The following is a 19,802-nucleotide window of genomic DNA, read 5'->3' on the forward strand; positions in this document are numbered from 1 at the left end:
AAAGGGGTTTTAATTACTTTTAATCTGACAAATTTAAATATTTCTTTTTAATCAAATTTTAATTAGGTGTATAATATGTTAGTATTTTATCCAATTGTCAGCCGCCCTGAGTCCGCAAGGAGAAGGGCGGGATATAAATGTAATAAATAAATAAATAAATAAATAAATAAATAAATAAATAAATAAATAAATAAATAAATAAATAAATAAATAAATAAATAAATAAATGTAATCACTATTTGCAAACTTTCAGCTAGCGGAATTAATAGAGAATGTGGAAGTGAAATTGCAAGTTGTGGTTACATAATATATTTCTTAACAACTGTGGTAAGTCACTTAACAATGGGTGTGGAAGTGACACTGTAAGTCTGGCACAATCATGTGATTTTTCACTTAGTGACCACAGCACTTAGTGACAGTTGCCAATTCTAATTGTGGTTGGTAAGTGAGAACTACCAGTAATGCTAAAAGAATCACTATTAAATCTGATCAGTTGAAGTGACAAAGCAAGTAAACAAGATAATTGATTTGCAACTGTAGAATGATGCAGCAAGTTTGAAGTGTGAATCCATCGTTTAGGAATGGCGTGATGCATTTTTTAATGATTTTTGCCTGTTCTCTTCAGCCTTTGAGAAGCATAATATATTCTCCTCTGTATATCCTTTACTTCATTTTGCCTAGTCTCCCTTTCCAGTTAAGTTTGCAATTTATGAGGAAAATTTGTGAATTTCTGACAGAAAGAGGAAATGAGAATACCATTCATAAGGATTGCACACAAATATAATTGTCCAAGCATGCTTACTTAGCTTAATGGAATTTACCAGCTATACAGGTAGTCCTCGACTTACAACTACGATGAGCCCAAAATTTCTGTTGCTAAGTGAGACATTTGTTAAGCGAGTTTTGCCCCATTTTAGACCTTTCTTGCCATAGTTGTTAAGTGAATCATTGCAGTTGTTAAATTAGTAACCCGGTTGTTAAGTGAATCTGGCTTCCCCATTGACTTTGCTTGGCAGAAGTTTACAAAAGGGGATCAGATGACCCCAGAACATTGCAACTGTCAGCTGCCAAGCATCCAAATTTTGATCATGTGACCATGAGGATGTTGCAATGATCATAAATGTGAAAAATAGTCATAAGTCATTTTTTTCAGTGCTGTTGTAACTTTGAACGGTCACTAAATGAACTGTTGTAATTCGAGAACTATCTGTATTTTGTGCCATACTAGATGCTCTGTTACCTGAACCAAGAAAATGAGAAGATTGTTAGAAGTGTGTTTGGCTTGTTGGTTCATGAATTGTATGGACTTAGTAGATGCATTTATTTTGTACATCATGCTTATTACCAAGAACAGTATTTCTGTATTTGATGCATGTCACTAGAAACAAAAAGCAAATAAGATGGCATATTGTATTCTTTTGGTTTGGACATAGTGAAGTGACATAATGAAAATGTATGTCCTGTGTTCACTTCAATTTAATAATGGGAAGTATTTTTATTTTATTTTATTTTTTTGCAGTGTGCTTACTCAAAAACATGGATAAGTTGTCAGTATTCTTTTTTTTTTTTTGGCTGGCATGTTTAATCTTTGAACTGGGTTATAAATTCTATGAACAAAAGATTGTGTTACTGCATGACATGCCAGGGAACGGTGCAAATGAGATTTATTCCCCTCCAGTAATTTTATAAGAACAGGCATTCCCCATTTAACTTGGGGAAAATACTGCCTTGTATTTCAGTGTACAGATGTCAGTTACTTTAAATCAACTACATGCCTATCAAGGAGTCAGTTCAACCAAATATTGGATGTGGCCTCACAATTCTCCAACTTTATTATAAAGCATAAATGAGAGATTCTCTCTTGGGGCACTCTGTTGATGATCATGGAAACCTTTCCTTGCAGTCTTCCGCACTGGTTTTGTAGTACCCAACTTCTGTTTGCTGGGAATAAATATCCTAGCTGCCTTTGCAGTGGCAACTGGAAGCAATGTGAAATTGTGATTGGCTTCTTTTCTGCAAAGGATTTAATTGCATTGGGAATCAATCTATATTGGATGAGGGAGACCTAATCCCCCCCCCCCGCCTCAACTTACTTGAAAAATTAAATGAGGAACTGTGTGACAGATGGCAATCAAATGAAATCCATGTCCCAGTATTCCTTTCAACCATCTCTGTTTCTTGAGGAAGATTCTTTGACCATCTCACAGAAATTGAGAATTTATTGTTTATCCAAGATACACGTGATGCGATAAACTACTAATTGGTTCTTGAAACCCACTATAAATACTGTTTTATTTCTGCTGTTTAGCTATTGTAAGATGTTCACCTTTCACCAAACTCTTAACTAAGCAATGAAGGCTTACTGTGTTATACAAATATGTCATTAGATTGGCATGAAATGAATGAGCAATCAAAGAACTACAATAATTTCTACTCCCTTCTTTTTTTCCATTCAGTCAATTTTCTTGCCTCTCCTCTAGTAGGCGAGACAATTCATTTGATCTCAAAAACTTCATAAATACTGGAAAATAGGTTGAAATAAAACCCCACCGAGCGCTTCTCCACCTCCTTAATGTTTGCATAATGACTGAACCAAAGATAGCTACAATTGTGTTTATTTGGAAGAAATTCTCCTCAAAACACAATCATATCAAGTTCAAAATAACTATTCACTGAAGACAAATACATCTCTTGCTTTCCCAACAGCGTTGTGGTATGGAGTGTCCAAAAGAAAGAAGCCATCTGTGGTAGTCCTGCTTCTGCTCGTAGTGCTGGGAATCCAACCACCCTGGTCTATTCCAACTGCAAGGATGAGATGTTCATCAGTGCGGGAAAGTATGGCTTTGTTTTTGAGGAAAGGCGATCAAATTCAGTTCTTTAAAAATGTACTGTTCCTGTTAATTGCATTGTCCCAAAATTATTTACAAGTAGTCCTTGATTTATAACTGGCTGCTTAGCCATTCTTTGGCCTTATGATGAATACCTCCCAAGAGGTACTTGCAACCTGATTCCAAAGTTCTGATGGATGCTCTTCCCCCAGGGTCACATGGCCACATTTTAGGCGCTCAGCAACTGGGCCATAGTTAATGACCGTGGTTTACAATGTTTTTCCCCAGAACCAGCATTTCTGGTCTTCTGCAAGAATGTCCCATAACAAGCAATGGGTTTGCTTAATGACTGCTGATTCACTTAACAAGCACTGCAAAAAAAGGTGATAAAATTGAATTGGTCACATGATTACTCAACTCTATGACTGTCATGACTTACAACTGTAATGAGCAGGCTCCATTAGAGTCATAAGTTGAGGACTACCTGTAATGGAAAATTTCTTAAACCAAAGACATCCATGCTTTTTTTCTTCAGAATTGCTAGACAATAAATTGGCTTCTGAATGTCCAGCAGTACACTTGAGTGTACTCTATGAGCATGTAGATCTGAAGGGAAAGAGCTTCAGAAGGCATGGGAGTATAACTATAGCACTTACTTGCAACTCCTTAAAGCAACAGCAGGACTGTTCTGCACAGCTGCTGTGTGAAATTGTAATGGCTGCTATGTTTATTATATCCAAATGCCTTTTTGCCTTTGCAGTGCTTTGGATTTACAGCATGACTTAGACCTTCCCAGATCTGTTTTATTGATCAACTATAGAAAAAGCTAAATTCGCAAATTATATGATTGATGAGAAGAGTTTACCTTAAGAGTTCTAGAATGTTTATGCTGAAATGTCTGCAAAACAAACACTGTGGTAAAATTGCTCTGCTCCATGGCATTTTATCATTGGAAGAAGTTTTGAAAGTTTTCTTTTACCACTCCTAGTGTGCAATCAGCAGCTTGAGTAACCTTTGTTTCCTTTGGGGTTTGCTGTATCTGAATGATTACCTACTTAGATACAATTAATTGAAAAAAGCTCCCATCAAAAATATTGTAGCTTGCTACTGCTCAATACTGATAGTCCTCATTTAGCAACTACCTTGTACATTATTATTATTATTATTATTATTATTATTATTATTATTATTAATTATATTTCTACCCTGCCCTTCTCCCTGCGGACTCAGGGCGGCTTACAACCATTCAAAAACAAATACACAAATACAAAAATGCCAAACTTAACATGTTAATTAAAATGAAACATTATTCTAAGACCGAAAATTCGAATATTTTTTTATATATATTATTTTAAAACCAAATTAAAATAACCCTTAGGCCAGTCCTGCTAACTTGAATAGCCATGTCTTGAGGGCGCGGCGGAAGGAGGGGAGATCCGGAATCACCCGGATCTCTGGGGGTAGCTCGTTCCAAAGGGTGGGAGCTCCAACAGAGAAGGCCTGAACAGTGACTGTTCAGTTATGACAGTGACTGTTCAGTTATGACAGTGATGAAAAATTAACTTTGTGACCTACCTTCACATTAATGACCTTCAGAATTATGTAAAGTGAAGGAAAGCTGACGTAAGATTAGTAATATAGTCATGGTTTCACTTAGCAACCACTTAGCTTAATGACTGAGTTGCTGGGCCCCAATTGTGATCACTAAATGAGAAATACCAGTGCTGTAGTCAGGAAATATTTCACTCTTTTCCAAACTGCTTTAATCAATCACATAATGAAGCTAACTCCCAAAAATAGAATAAGAAAGTACTTACATTCCCAACACAATCTCTTGGCATATACCAAGTTGTCAGCTACTTTCCTGAAGTTAGGATAACTGTCTGGAAGACAAACAGTAAATGCATCTTTTAGTACTGCACCAAAGTGTTTTGTGTGATATAAATCTGTCTTAAGTTAATAATGAAATACATACTTTGGCTTCAGTGGAACTATTCGAGTATGGGAACTGGATTTACCCAACAGAAAAATCCGACCAATTGAGTGTCAAACAGGACAGCTGAAAAGAGTAGTTGCTTGCGCCATGGTAAGACATCTGCTGATTTGTGATTTATAGTATGTATAAAAATTGAGTCAGGTAAGCAAAAAACAACAACCCCAAAGAACAATTTATAGAAATTCTACTTAGTTTGGGAAAGGTGCATTTGAGTTTAAACATCTAATTCAGTAGGATGAAGTGTGTCCAAAACCATATGTTGTCACCTCCCACTTAGAAACAATTCAAATCATAATTAACCGTAGCACCAATAAGAACCAACAAAAGTAACAGACTCAGCAATAGCAATAGCACTGAAACTCACATATCGCTTCACGGTGCTTTACAGCCCTCTCTAAATGGTTTACAGAATCAGCCTATTCCCCCCAACAATCTGAGTCTTCATTTTACTGACCTCAGAAGGATGGAAGGCTGAGTCCACCTTGAGCCTGTCAGGATTGAATTCCTAGCTGTGGGCAGAGTCAGCCTGCCATACTGCATTCTAACCACTGTGCCAATATGACTTCATTTTGAAATGATTATTACAAATACGTTTTGGAATGATTATTCTGGAAGATATAACTGAAGAATCTGTCACCAGTCCCTTTCCCTTTTTGTTCTGCCTGTATGTTAAGATCATAATTATAATGAGGCACTACCTCTGGGTCTTGCTATTTTTTTGAAGTTACAGCCCGGCTGTGTGCAGGTCTTTTACAATGGCGCCCTACTTTGGAAGTATTGTCTTTGTGAAAGCAAAGACTTTTGTGTGTGTCTAGACTCTAGACCCTTTTAAAAACTATTATTGTGTTTTATTCAGTGTTGCAATTGCTTTTATTGCTGAGCTTATGTTAAAGCAATAGTTCCCAGCTTTTCTTTTCTTTATGTGGATCTTTACATTGTCATTTGATACTTATGAAAACTATTGGATAAACAAGTTGGCAGTGAGGTGCTCACGAGGATCTTGATACCAGTCCTATGAGACCCCAAAATTAATTCAATTTTATTTAGAAAAACATTCAAGGCCATCCTCTTGTGGTCTCATCAAATTTTATAAGGGTTTGGCTTTCCGGTCTGAAATATTGGGATTTGAGATTTGAATGCCCAAGGCTGTAGCTTCAACAACCTTGTGAGATTTTACTCCTTTTGTGTGTGTCTGCAGTGGTATGCAGCACACATTTATTTTAGATGAATGACTGCTTTTTCCTTAAATGATGCTCAGTAAATTTGCAAAAATCACCAATAAAAGATTTTTGGAAGGTGCGGCATACAGTAGACAAATATAAAGAAAGGACAATAGACACATAACATCAAATATTTAAAATATAGGTATCTGAGTCCTTTTATATGCGATGGCATCCAGTCTTTATTTCTGTAAGTCAGGTACAAATATGGCATTGAATTTACATTATAGAATATCAAAGCTGTTAACTCACCCCAATGAACGGTGGGAAGCATGGTTTCTAATCCATTTCCTCACCCTTCCCCAGATGGCAGATGATGACAGCTACTTCTATGTTGGCACATCCACAGGTGATATCCTCAAAATCAATACAAAAAGCACACTGATGAGTAGTTTTGGCCCGGTAAAGGATAAACACAGCTTGGTAAGTGGTCTCTGTCTTCCACCTCTTGCTTGGAGAGAGCAAAATCATGCAGACCACATTGTAAGTATTGTAAGTTAAATACAACAGCAGCTAAATTTCAGCAGAGGTCGGGTAAATGAAAAGGCTGATAAAGTTCTAGCTGTCTAGTTATTGGCAAAGCTTATGACTCTTTTATGAGCTATTTTTACTTGATCACAGAATGAGCTACTCTCTGATGTAGCTGTTTTCAGACTCTCTAATGGAACCTCAGTTTGTTTTTTCTTTCTTTCTTGACTGCTTGCTGTGATAGGAGGGCATTCTTGATGAAATCCGAGATGTTTGGACAAGTCTCCTCCAATCAGAGTTTTTGCATAATAGGTTTTGCAGAAACACTAACAATGAGAGAGATCAAGGGGCTAGCTTCAACCCAAGGAGATCACTTGCCCATCTAATTCCTTACTGTCACTTCTAACTGCCAGCAGTTTTCTGACAATTTTGAGAGCCAGTGTGGTGTAGTGATTAAATTATTTAGCTAGGGGATCAAGGCTGTGATCTACCTCATCCACAGAGGCTTATTGGGCGAATTTGGGCCATTTCACACACTCTAAGTTTAATATACCTCACAGGAAAGTTGTGGGGAAAATATGGAAGGAAGGAGCGCTATGTATGCTGCCTTGAGCTTTTGCATGAAAGTTAAATCTAATAAATAACATTTTGCACAAGGGCTGTTAACATTGTTATTCTTCCTTCTTTTAATTGGAAGTGCCAGGGGCCCAAGCTGAGATTTTTGTATGCCCAAGAGGTGATCTGCCACTAAAATGATGTTACAGAATACTTGTAACAATTTACAGCACGGGGCAATGTAAAGTATTGTGCTCATTAGCATATGTGAACAAATGATTAAAAAACTAGCAAGCTATATATGTCATGTGTCATTTTTCATATTGGTCTTGGTTTTCTTACAAGCAAGCGTTCATTGAGCTGGTCAGGAATTCAGAAAGTACATTTATTGTCATTTGCCTCTAACCGGTGCAAGTTAATGTACCTCTGCTGACCACAATCCCACTGGGAAATCTCTCCCCATTGTTAGCAAAATGTATTTATTTGTTCATTTATTTATTCCAGTTTGTACTAGTGCTGCAATCTAATTGAAACCATGGCAGTTCAACCCCAAAGTAGAAACATAATCACTATCGATATCACTGAAACATCCCTGGCAAATGCATTAAAACTGAAACTAAACCACTCATAAAAACTATACCACAGGATAAAATACGGACTTTGCATAACTGAACAGAAAACACAACAAGGAACACAACAATGAGAAAAAAGAGAGGAAGCAAATAGTGTCAGATCCATGTAATTGAGGCTAATCTGTAGCCTAATATTCAATCTCTCTGTGGGCTAATTGTCACATCTTAATGTGATATAAAAGGTCCACAAGTAGGTCTTCTTTTTAGTTGTTATAGTCAGCAGCAAAGGTCAACCTTGGATTTTGGTGGGGAAGGGAAAACATACCAGTGTCAATAATATATGATCTCTGTCATCTATACTAAAAATCTACATATTTCTTTATAGGACAAATATTATTTTTGAGTAGAGATGTATGAAGTTCAGACTGGAAAAATAACACTGGAGACAGGATTAACTATTTCTTAATCCATACCATATGGCTCTTCTTAGCAACAATATGGGAAATCTTATAATGGTTTTCTTGGCCCCATATCCAATTAGCTCATACTTTGGCTTGCTGGCTGTAAATTATTTACCTTGCTAAATATCCATCAATGGCAATTCATTTTACTTTTGGTAGTCACCATAATCCAGTTTTTTTTGCTTCTGAATATGTTTTACCCAACCTCTGGATTCTAATCCCGATTCTAAAGGGTATTTTTTTTATACATTATTTCTTACTTTTCCTTTTCTAATGTTCTAAATATCCCCTTAAACATTCTCCCATTTGTGCATTTTGTATTCTGTTCTGTCAGATTGTTTCAGTTGTTCTTCTTGACATCTAGCTTCTTTTAACAAAAGCCGTCCTGAATTATCTAAGCCTTATTTGGTTGACATTTCACTCACTGCTATATATTCATTCTGTCCTTAGACTGTAAATGTAGTAATAGCAAAAATAATCCCTTTTCAACAATTCAGAGGGAGAAATAAAATCCTTTGTTGGATGTACTGTAGTTCACTTTTTAACTTAAAAAAAATATATCAAGAATTGAGATGGGAACCTGCATCCTTGGAGAGTCTTGTGTGTTAAGAGAGATAAGAAAGATTAGTCACTGAAACAATTCAAATAATCAAATAAAGATAATTGTGCCTGGATACATAATTCAAACAGAAGCTGTCTTAAGTCCATATTCATCCCACAAAAGAGGATATGGTAACTTGTAGAGAGGTGTTTTTCATTTCCTAATGGGGATATTCCCGTTCACCAGCAGGTCCAGTTTGGCCAATACAAATCAAAGGTTTTGTCCTGGTGATATACCATATATATTGCCTGAAGTGATTTGATTTTCTCATTTCAGTAACTTCATCCTCATTTTAAAAATGCAGCAGGGAAACCAAGTCAGATTTTTAAAAGTTTTATTTAAAGAAGCTTAGGTTATTGTTCTAAGACAGTTTTGCTTGTATTATTCTAACCTGCAGACATTGTCAGAAATGTCTTCTGGAATCCGTGTTCCGGAAGGCAAAGAAAAAGCAAAAAATAATTTAGAAATTTATTTCCAATTTCAGAAATTCTAAGTAGCTCACTATTGAATAGGAAAAAATTCTCAGAATTTCCCAAGCAGCCCAGGATGTAATGAAGGTATAAATGATTTGTAGCACTGTTCTGGATGTTGCAGACAGCCCCTTCTTGGAAAAGACAGACTTTGAAAATTAAAAGTACATGCAAATGATGTGAGGACAAGAATAAAATTCCATAACTTGGTAAAAGAAATAATAGCCTTTTCATGAAAAAAAAACTATTTTACTCATTGCTTGCATCCAGGTGTCCTCCATCAGTGACATACAATGTCCATTAATATAAAGCAATGAATAAAGGAATATGCATTAGCTCAGAGATGTATGCATCTTATGAATCCTTTTGCCATAAAAAATGGCGATATAGATAAAGAGAACTAATCTTGGTGGTATCCAAGCTAGCAGAAGAGTAAGATGCTGGTGCACGGAACTTCATATTGTAATTTCCATCTTTAGTACAATTGGCTAATGATGATAGATTTACAGTTAGACTTTTATATAGTTTGCCCAAACTTTAACCTTGAAACATGTTTTAATTATGAAAGCAGTGATGATTCTTTGCCTTAGAAGCTAATTATTAACGAGGCAAGTAGAAATGTAATATATTTTTATAATAGGGTGAGTCATTAACATATTTTCTGAATAGTCCAGCATATGCAACCTATGAATATACAGCACATGCATATCACAGAGTTTCCTCTGGAGTCAATTCATGCATATTTGAAATTGATTAATATAGCATATTGAAGTATAGAACAGAAAAAGAACACAACATCACAGCTGAGCTCCATGAGAAAACACAATTCTCCACACACAACTTTCAAATTATTTTTTAATATTACTTGCCTGTTTTTCCCTGAATTAAAAACCCAAGACACATTAGTTCAAATCATTACAGGCAGAAGACCTATTTTAAAGAATTAAATCAGGGAATGGAATATTTAAAAAAAAACAACTTCAGCTTTACTGTATAACTGACCCTCCTTCTTCCATAAAAATAGCACTGAATGAAGAGAAATTTAAATTGGTTTCTTAAATTTGTTATTTATCTCTTCTGCGTTATTTTCATTACTGTTCCAACTTATTTTTAGTATGACAAACTGCACCAATATACACTGAAAGAAACAAACGAAAGGAAAATAAGTGACTTTGTTCCCCCAAAGGCTATGTTTTCAATGCAAAAAACGATTGAAATTGCTCAGTCATAATTCTTATATGGATGTTTCGATCTCTGCAAAGAGATGGACAGATAAGTGGTCATTCATTATGCTCTGTTCCTCAGATGATATTATGTTTCAGTGGATCTAAAACCTTTGGTAGGAGATGAATGTTGACTTTTATCTGCAATTTTTATAAGAAGCAACATGAAAAGATTTGAAGGTGTGAAAAGAGAAGCAAATTAATCCGTGAGCTCATATGCAATGTTACATAACATTACATTGATATAAATAAGTGAATTTCTGTAAAGGCGTGGAATATATTGTATAATGTTCAGCTGCTGGTTTAGGCATGGAGGTGTATCACTAAGGAATTCATGTAATTGGTATTTCAAACTATACACTTCTAGAATTGGCAGAGTTCGTTATATAAATTCCAGATGCCTAAAAATTATAGACATTTGACTGTGAGCTGCTGGTTTTTATCCATTACTGTTCTGATGATCTGAAAAGTACACAGATGAAATAACAAAAAACCCCATTCAAATGCATAATAGATTTCTTTTGCACCCCTAATGCTCAGTATGATCCACTTTTATTAAAATCATTGCGATTTTGTCATTACACTAATGGAAGGTACAACACCAAGACAGTGGAGTTTTTAATGTAATAGCACTACTTAACTATTGGAAATCACAGGATGAGATTAAGTTTAATAATTGCTAGGTTTTTATATTATGGTTAGCTACAATGTAGTTTGATTGTCAGTTGGGCTAATGGCTAAACCATGGCTTGTTTTAAAAAGTAAACTATAGGTTAGAATCAAGATTGTTTTGGGTTTATAGAGTATAATTGTGGCTTAGTGTTGAGTCATATTATGAGATGCACGGTTACTTATAATTTCCTGTTTTATTCCTGGTCTGGTTTTATGTCATGCCCAAGGCTTTACAGAACTGTGAAAAGGGAAAAAAAACAAATCAAGAATTGGCCAAACAAATGCTGATATTTTGCTTTTGCCTTATTCAACAAACTGTGGTTAAATAAACATAGCTTAGTTCAAAGTGTAAATTCAGAATGTAAAGACATGTAATACAGTACATCTCTGGAAATTACACCCTTTAAATTACTATTCAGTGTAAATCTCGTGATCATTAAAATCTTTGCAAATCAGTAAAATAAAACTCCTTTAAATACTGACTACTTACCTTAGTTACTCCCACGGAAAGGAAATGATTGTTCGCTGTGAAAAGAGGTTTATGGAGGTGTTTACATTATGTTAAACCACTTGAGTGAAAGTAATTAGAATGTGATGCAGAGCTTCATTTTCCTGCAGGGAAATAAGTGAGCTTCATTTTGTCTTGGAAGGTGTCTTTTGCAATCAGTATTTGTCAAGGCTACGATTTCTTTGTGTAACAAGTAAATAATAAAATAAATGTTAAACCTTCCAGCAGCCTTTATGTTTAACTCACAAGGGCACAGTAAAGTATAAAGCAAAGCACTGCATCATTAGTATGAGTTGCTGAGCATTATCAGCATTATAGATTATATAGCTGCCGGTGATGTATAGGACAACCTTGAAATTAATCTGCTGGTAATAGATTTGTTGGACAAATGATCATTTAAGTATATTTTTTGATGGAATCAGAAAAAAACCTGCATCCAAGTTAGTTAAAAATTGTATGCATAGATAGGTAATTGCCTAGGAGAATTAAATCTGTATCTTCCATTTCCTAGAAATGTAGTCAAAATCTGTCAATGGAGAACTTCTTAGTTTATCACCTGTTATGTGGCAAAGCTATAAAGGCATTTCGAACTCACCTCACTACTTTGCTGCAGTTGGGTTGAGACAGAGTTGATGGGTAGTTGATAGCTGGAGATTTGTAAATATGGTTGATCCTCCTAAGAAAGCTTTGTGTTCCAATAATAATCCTGCTGCTGGATAATTGCTGAAGGAAAAGAGCATTTCTCATTAGACTATTAGCACAAAAGCTGACTTCCACCCTAATGCATGTAGCCTTATGTGAACATGAACATCTGTTCATTTTAAAAGGGCATTTCCATAGCAGAATTTTAAAGAGATCATGCATTTACAGGCATCCCCTTGATACAGTCCAACACCGTTATAGGTAGTGCTTTGCGATATAACAGTGTAGGCAATGATCAAACAGGCTGGGTAAAAGTATTAAATGCATTTGGAAAGAACTGAAAGCTATTCATACAGCTAGAAGCATGGAGCTTTACTGTTATGTGCTTATGTAGCTTGCTAAATTTGTAGATAGTGAAGGAATTCTATTGCTGAAAATAGTGTCTCACAAAAAAGTGACAACAATCAGGAAGGAAGGAAGCTCACTGTGAGTGCTTATTTGCTAAGACAACACTGGAAAGGATAAGTGGAGGCAATTCAGAAACAAATACTGAGATAAATTGATTACTCGACTCATTTAGAAAATTATTTTTAAAAGTATGTAATGACAACCATCTTTCGCTATGTAAATAACTATAACGTGGACTCCTGTCATTAATTTCTATCTTATTTTTAAATCTTCATTACTGTTCAACTCTATTCAAGTCCTGTCCATTCATTTCCAAAAGCTAATAAAAAGATCATGCTCTTAGTGTAGGGTAGCAGTTTGTGCATACGTTATCAAATAAAAATGCTACATCTGAAAATGTGCACGGGCAAATGATAACATGGCATGGCTATCTTTGCCCACAAGCATCTAGTACCTGTGCAATGCCCATTTGGAGGTGCAAGTCACAGTACAAAATCAGTCGTGTTCAACCTTACATTCTACTGGCTTGTAATGTCCATCACTCTAAGGCAGGGGTCCCCAAACTTGGCAACTTGAAGACTTGTGGACTTCAACTCCCAGAATTCCTCAGCCAGCCATGCTGGCTGAGGAATTCTGGGAGTTGAAGTCCACAACTCTTCAAGTTGTCAAGTTTGGAGACCCCTGCTCTAAGGCTAGCAGGGACAAAGTGTTTGGGCTTGGTGAACATATAATTCACATTTGAAGAGTACTAGTTCGGGAAAGACTAATAAAAACATTTCTACAAGAACTAGTGGACACATATAGGAGTGTTCCATGATCTTTACCTCTCTCCATTGTTAACTTACTTTCCTTATGCACACTAGCAGATTTATACATCTGATTCAGCAAAATGGTTGAATCAGTGGCTAGAACTGGTGCCAATAAGAGGAAGGTAAGAGGGCCATTCAAGAGATTCAAATTCTTTTGAATCAGTTGTGCTCCCTTTAAAATATTAAGGTTGCAGACTGGGAGCGCTCAGAGATTTAGATATTACTGAAGGTCTGGCAGAGCATCTTTCACCAGCTACAGCCTCTTCTGGATATAGACTGGCCACAGCTAACTTCTGTTGAGATATTTTCTGCAAGTTAAGGTTAGGATTCCTTTTTGGACAACTTTGTCCAGAAACTGCTGAGCTAGTGGGGGCCAACTGGTGAGAGCAATCTTGCCCAGGTCTAGATTGAAAACATCAGTTCCTTACCTGTTAACGCGACTTGAAATCTAGACATTTTACAGTCCACATGTTTTCTCAGCCTGGCTGTACATTGGTTTCCCGATGGTTTCTCCCCATGGGCTTTTGTCATCCATGGTAAGGTCAATGGGAAATGGGAATAGGGCCTCCATAATTTTAGCATCACTTATGGACTACTCCCACTCCTAAAAACATCTATTGGTTCCAATTTTAATTTTGCTTGAACTATGTTTTGTGTTTGTATGAATTGATAAAAAAAGTTTTATTCAATGGTTTTTGTCGTGCCATCAGAAAGCTTAAAGCAGGATGTTCATAATTTGCCTGTTATAGCTTTCAGAAATTTCCTGAGACCTGACCCTCCACAGAACTTTGGGGGACGGTGGCATTGGTAAAAAGCAAACGTTTCATTATGCACAAGTAAAATGCTTTCCGCTAGTGCCAAGTTACCATTTGAAAAAACCCATTGTATTTATTAGGTTTTTATATGTTGTTGTGTGGATATGTGTGCCTTAAAAGTCAATAGTGCAATAAAGATAACGTTCTAAACAGCTTTCTTTATTCAACATATTTAACTCCTTCTAAGATGCTTATTCTATGTGTGCTCGTTCACTCTTGGTTTAGAGATTTTTATTTTAAGTGATTTCTGTACATAAGCTTGAACATAACCGAAGGTGACATAAATATTGCAGAAATATGTCTATCCATCCATCTGAAGGATAAAATAGATTGGTACTCATGAAAATTCATGCCATATGATTAATCATTCAGTCACTGTCCTTCAGCCTCAGTCTGTAACTAAGTAAGATGATTACCGTTCAGGGCTGTTAAATTTGTCTTAGACACTAGCCACAGATGCATACAATTTGGCATGAGGTATATGCATGCTTAGCTCGAGGGAATGACAGATCTTTTGTATGATGTATTTATACGGCAAGATAATAAAACAACTCATCTCAATAGATTTGATAGAAGATTACTGATCAAACAGTAATCTCAGTTGCTTACATGCAACATGTCATCTTGGTAAGCAACAGTAATATATTGAATTAAGCTGTCAATATACATAAATACAGTGATTTGTTAAGCATCTGAGTAAGTTAAATGTCTTCATCTTGCCTTTTTTTAGGGAGTCACAGCTTTGCTTTTGCTGAAAGCGGGTGACTTGGTCATTGGCACTGGAGCTGGAATCTTAGCCGTTTGCTCGGGATCCAAGTATAAAATAATCAAGTGAGTTTCTGAATTTTCTTGGGCAAGGACATTGTTATGCAAAAGGTACCTACAATGAAGAGAGTGGGTTATTTTGAGTCCATGGAGAGATCCGTAGGTGTATGAGCCACCTTATCCAAAGCCTTGATAGGCTTATGATGATATACAAACAGAGAGAAGAAGCGCATTCTCCTCCCTCCCTTCGCCACTTTTTAAAAATGTCCCCTCCAGAGAAATTGTGCATAGTAGCTTCAGGGTTAACATACATTCTCTTTCCCTGCCCCAAGTCAGTGATGTGTGGGATCTAAAGCACATTTCAGCCCCACTCCCTTTATGTTTTTGTTGATGTCAGAACTGTAAGATACGGCTGCCATAGGGTCTAAGATGAAATACATTAGATTTATCTATCTGGGGGAAAGGGAGGCTTGATCTTTCCCAGGCTACCTGGGACACTCTTCAACAACAGAGGACTGCAATTTTGGAGACATACAGGGCAAAAAAATAAGCCAAAGCGCACAGCATGATATAATTGCTAATTTAATGTGATGTCTTTCAGCTCAACAATTCAACTCTGAAGTACCAATTTAAAATGCATGGATGCTAATTGTGCAATAAATAAAGCAATCTCAGTGAATAGATTATTTAAAATATTAGCAGTTCTTTCCTGAGATTTCTTTTTTAATTCATGAATTAGCATTAATAAAAGAGGGGAAAAATCCACACTGTGATAATTACACTTTAACCTTTAGATTTAAAAGTACGAGTGTATTTGCACAATGGTTAGAATGCAATATTGCAGGCTAATTCTGCCGACTGCTAGCAATTCGATTCTCACTGGCTCAGGGTTGACTCAGCTTTCCATCCTTCTGAGGTCAGTAAAATGAGGACCCAGATTGTTGGAGGCAATATGCTGACTCTTTAAACTGCTTAGAGAGGGCTGTAAAGCAGGGGTCCCCAACCCCCGGTCTGTGGACCGGTACTGGGCTACGGCATGCCAGCAACCGGTCCACACAAACAAGCCAAGCCCCATCCGGGGATGTAGGCAGCACACAAAACCATGCACTCTCCAGTCCATGGAAAAATCTTTCTCCATGGAACCAGTCCCTGGTGCCCAAAAGGTTGGGAACCTCTGCTGTAAAGTACTATGGAGTGGTATATACCATAAGTCTATGTGCTATTGCTAAAATATTTCTGGATTGCTGAGATTGCTAAGATTGGCTATCACTGAAGGGAGAAAAGTTGTAAAAAGAAAAAAAAACCCTAAGAACTTGGGAAGATTGAGTCATCAGAAACCCATTTATCTTTTGTGCAAAACTTTCATTTTTGTTTTACAGAAAAGTTCAGTTAGAAGGTGCTATCACGTCTATCACACCACGAGGCCAGGGCCACCAATTTTTTGTGGGCACAAATGAGTCACAGATTTACCGATTCTCATATTCTGACTTTAAGGATGAGCTCATAGCCACTTGCCATAATGAGGCTATCAATGATATAATTTTCCCATAGTAAGTATAAGTCAAATAATTTTTTTCTTCCGTTCAAATGGAAATGTATGGTAGTTGTAATAGTTTTCAGCTAGGAGGGTAAGGATGTGCTTAAATAATCGTTCCTCTTATTTTACAAGAAATAATAATAATTGGAATTAACTAGCTAGTGAACTTTAGCCATTTGGAGACTCTAGCTATTTGGAAGATGCAAGAACCAGAGAAAACTATAAAATTTGTTGTCTTGTCTGATGCTTTTGTAGTTTTTCCACTTTTCAATGGTTACAGTATTCTGCTTTTGGTATCTGTTCACATAAATTCTGCCAGTAAAATATTCAGAACTGATATTATGCAAACTTATCTTTCACATTTATTTTGATGATATTTGAACAGATGTGTGTAAGAAAGAAAATAAAATTGTTTTCCCAGGAGAAATATAAGTATGTTTTTTTAAAATCCAGAAACAGTCTTCACATATAAGATTTGTGTTTTTCCCCCAAACCATCCTGATATTCATGGAATCAAATAGGATCTCAGTACTTTGAGTTAAGTATGTTTTATTAAAAAGCAAGGTGATCTGAAAAGAAATATAGTGGATAATCAAGGAATGAAAAAATAACATGAATGTGATAAAGACACATTTTGCTGGCCGCCTTCTATAAAACTCCCTTTAAATCTGTCTTACTTTTTGATTTCAAATATTTTGAACTATCAGTATGCTTCTGTTTTCTTACTTTATGTAAAATTTGACATATTCTTCAAACGACTCCAGGTTCTACAACTAGATCTATAGGCAGTGTTGAGAAATATATGTATACTTATGTCTCAATATATTTTTTTGTCTTGCATGATCCCCAAAATAATTTGGGATGTATCTTTCCAAAGATCAAATTCATTTAGATCAAAATATTAAATTTCCTCATTTTTTTTTCTAAACAACATGTGGATGATCCTTACAGCTGCAGTTTTTACTAATTTACTTTGTGAATGTATTTACGTATTTTGTGCCCAGAGTCATTTCATTGAGTTGGGTGACTATAGAAATTGAATAAACAAATAAAAATAAATAAATGACAAACTGACTTATTCCAGAGTAGACCAGAACTGTCAGTATCTAGCAGTACTTCAGTCTTCCTGTAGAATAAGAGGAAGGGAAGGAGAAATGTGGGTCTAATTTGCAACATTCTGTTTGCAACATTTTTATAGTCTAACTCATTAAAGCATCGTTCTAGCCTCCTTGTCGAGACTGCTTCCTGATCAGGACAACTTCAGAAGGCTAACAGTACTGTATCCTTTGCCTTCCAGGAGTAAGGATCAAAATTTGTGACATTTGCCTTGCTATTAATTTCTAAATTATTATGAGAGTATTCTTTGGCTCCAAGTATATTAAAAGGAGCCAGATTTCATTCCTCAAATTAAAGCAGTTTTAAAGCAGCTAATATACAGATATCAGTTGCTTTAAATACGATTATGGAATTCATATTTTAACTGAAATCAAACTTTTCAAGTTTCTTCTGAAAAGAAGAATTTTCAAAAATTCTGGGTAAAAATCAGGTAAAAATCCAGTGACTTTGTTGCAACAAGAGTTATTGTAAATTTATTCTGTTGTAATTTACTTATTGAGATTCAATAACAAATTGCAAAAATGTAGCAGCAGCAATAGCCAGGTCTGTGCCTTCAAAGTTTTGTTTTTTGTACCCTGTAGTGGTACATCTGACTTGTTTGCCACATGTTCCAAGAATGATATTCGTGTATGGTATACACCTGAAAATAAGGAGCTGCTGCGGATTACGGTCCCCAACATGACTTGTCACGCCATAGATTTCATGAGGGATGGCAAAAGCATCATTTCAGGTGAAAGCATTTTAGAATGTCTGGCTTATTGAAGGATTGTATCAATCATGAATTCTTCTGTTTTAAGTAGTCATTTTGTCACTTACCAAAACTATTAAGGCCATTTGCTAAGTTCTTAGAGTACTGCAAAATACTTTGGCTGCATTTAGAGAAGGCAAGGTTGCAGGATAGGGATAAACAACTATGGTACATTGAATTGTAATTCTCAATTTCATCATTTGGCATTGTGAACTAATGAATCCCTGCTGGCTTATGCTGTACAGCTTTGTTCAATTAAATAGAAAATGCTGAGGCTCACCTCATGATAAGAGATAAAATATGCTCTATCCATCATCTACTGTACATATTTTTCTTAAAAGGAATAGGTTCTTCAAATTACCTGCTCTTGAGACTGAATAATCAGCTGTACTGACCACTGAGTTACAGAAATCTTACTTTAGGAGGGAGGAAAAAAAGAGATATACTGCTCTTAGCAAACTCCTTTTATTTTGTGTTAGCTTGGAATGATGGAAAAATCCGTGCCTTCACCCCGGAAACTGGGCGGTTGATGTACGTGGTTGAGCATGCTCATAGTATGGGTGTGACAGCTGTGGCTACCACAAGTGACTGCAAAAGAATAATCAGCGGAGGTGGTGAAGGTCAGGTAAAGAGCCCCTCAACTTGATGTGCCTTGCAGATTTCATCAACAAGTATGTCTTTATGCTCTGAATATAATATTAAATGATAATTCAGCCATGCTAGATAGAATCTGAGTAGTGATATTACCAAACATATTTCTATGCTGTTGCAATAAAAAATAGCAATTGGCTGGTCACATAGATAAATACCAAGTATAGCATTTTCTTTAAAAGAGAATGAAAGGTATATGTTAATGTTTAATGTTTGATAATAATTGATTTATATTTATGTGCCACAAATCACAATCCACAAATCCCAAAAATCTATGAACTGCAAGATCCTTCAAATACCATTTTGGCATGAATGCTAAATAATGTTTCTATCAGGTGAGAGTATGGGAAGTTGGGAAGGAAACACGCAAACTAGAAGAAGTAATGAAAGAACACGTATCTGCTATTTCTTGCATCAAGATAAAGAAGAATAATCAGGAGTGTGTCACAGCCAGCACTGATGGAACATGCATTATCTGGGATCTTGTGTAAGATCACTTTTGCATAGAAGTATGGCTCAGTTATACTACTGAGTTAAATTCTTTTTTCATAGAATGAATAATTGGATCACAGACAGATGCCAGACTTGGGTATATTGTGTGAAAAAAGCAGACAGTCCCTATGCTTTCATATGTATTAGAAACTTAGAGACTTACGGTAATTCTTTGCTTCATCACAGATCAGTAGTAAATACAAAGTTGCTTTGAAAGACGGATTCCTGAATGAATCCATGCAGTT

At 36.0% G+C, this 19,802-nt stretch overlaps 1 protein-coding gene across 2 annotated transcripts in view; it reads left to right on the forward strand.

Moving 5' to 3' along the window:
• Positions 1-19,802, forward strand: part of CFAP52 (cilia and flagella associated protein 52) — a 33,972-nt gene that overhangs the window by 11,251 nt on the left and 2,919 nt on the right. For both annotated transcript variants that reach the window (XM_015815202.1, XM_015815201.1), the window contains exons 4-11: positions 2,707-2,835; positions 4,815-4,914; positions 6,351-6,467; positions 14,979-15,079; positions 16,393-16,563; positions 18,248-18,396; positions 18,894-19,039; positions 19,401-19,552. In XM_015815202.1, the coding sequence (XP_015670688.1) occupies positions 2,707-2,835; positions 4,815-4,914; positions 6,351-6,467; positions 14,979-15,079; positions 16,393-16,563; positions 18,248-18,396; positions 18,894-19,039; positions 19,401-19,552 (1,065 nt within the window). The remainder of the gene's footprint in view (positions 1-2,706; positions 2,836-4,814; positions 4,915-6,350; positions 6,468-14,978; positions 15,080-16,392; positions 16,564-18,247; positions 18,397-18,893; positions 19,040-19,400; positions 19,553-19,802) is intronic.

This window comes from Protobothrops mucrosquamatus, unplaced genomic scaffold (assembly GCF_001527695.2).
Source record: "Protobothrops mucrosquamatus isolate PMUCROS unplaced genomic scaffold, P.Mucros_1.0 scaffold325, whole genome shotgun sequence".
Taxonomy (NCBI): Eukaryota; Metazoa; Chordata; class Lepidosauria; order Squamata; family Viperidae; genus Protobothrops; species Protobothrops mucrosquamatus.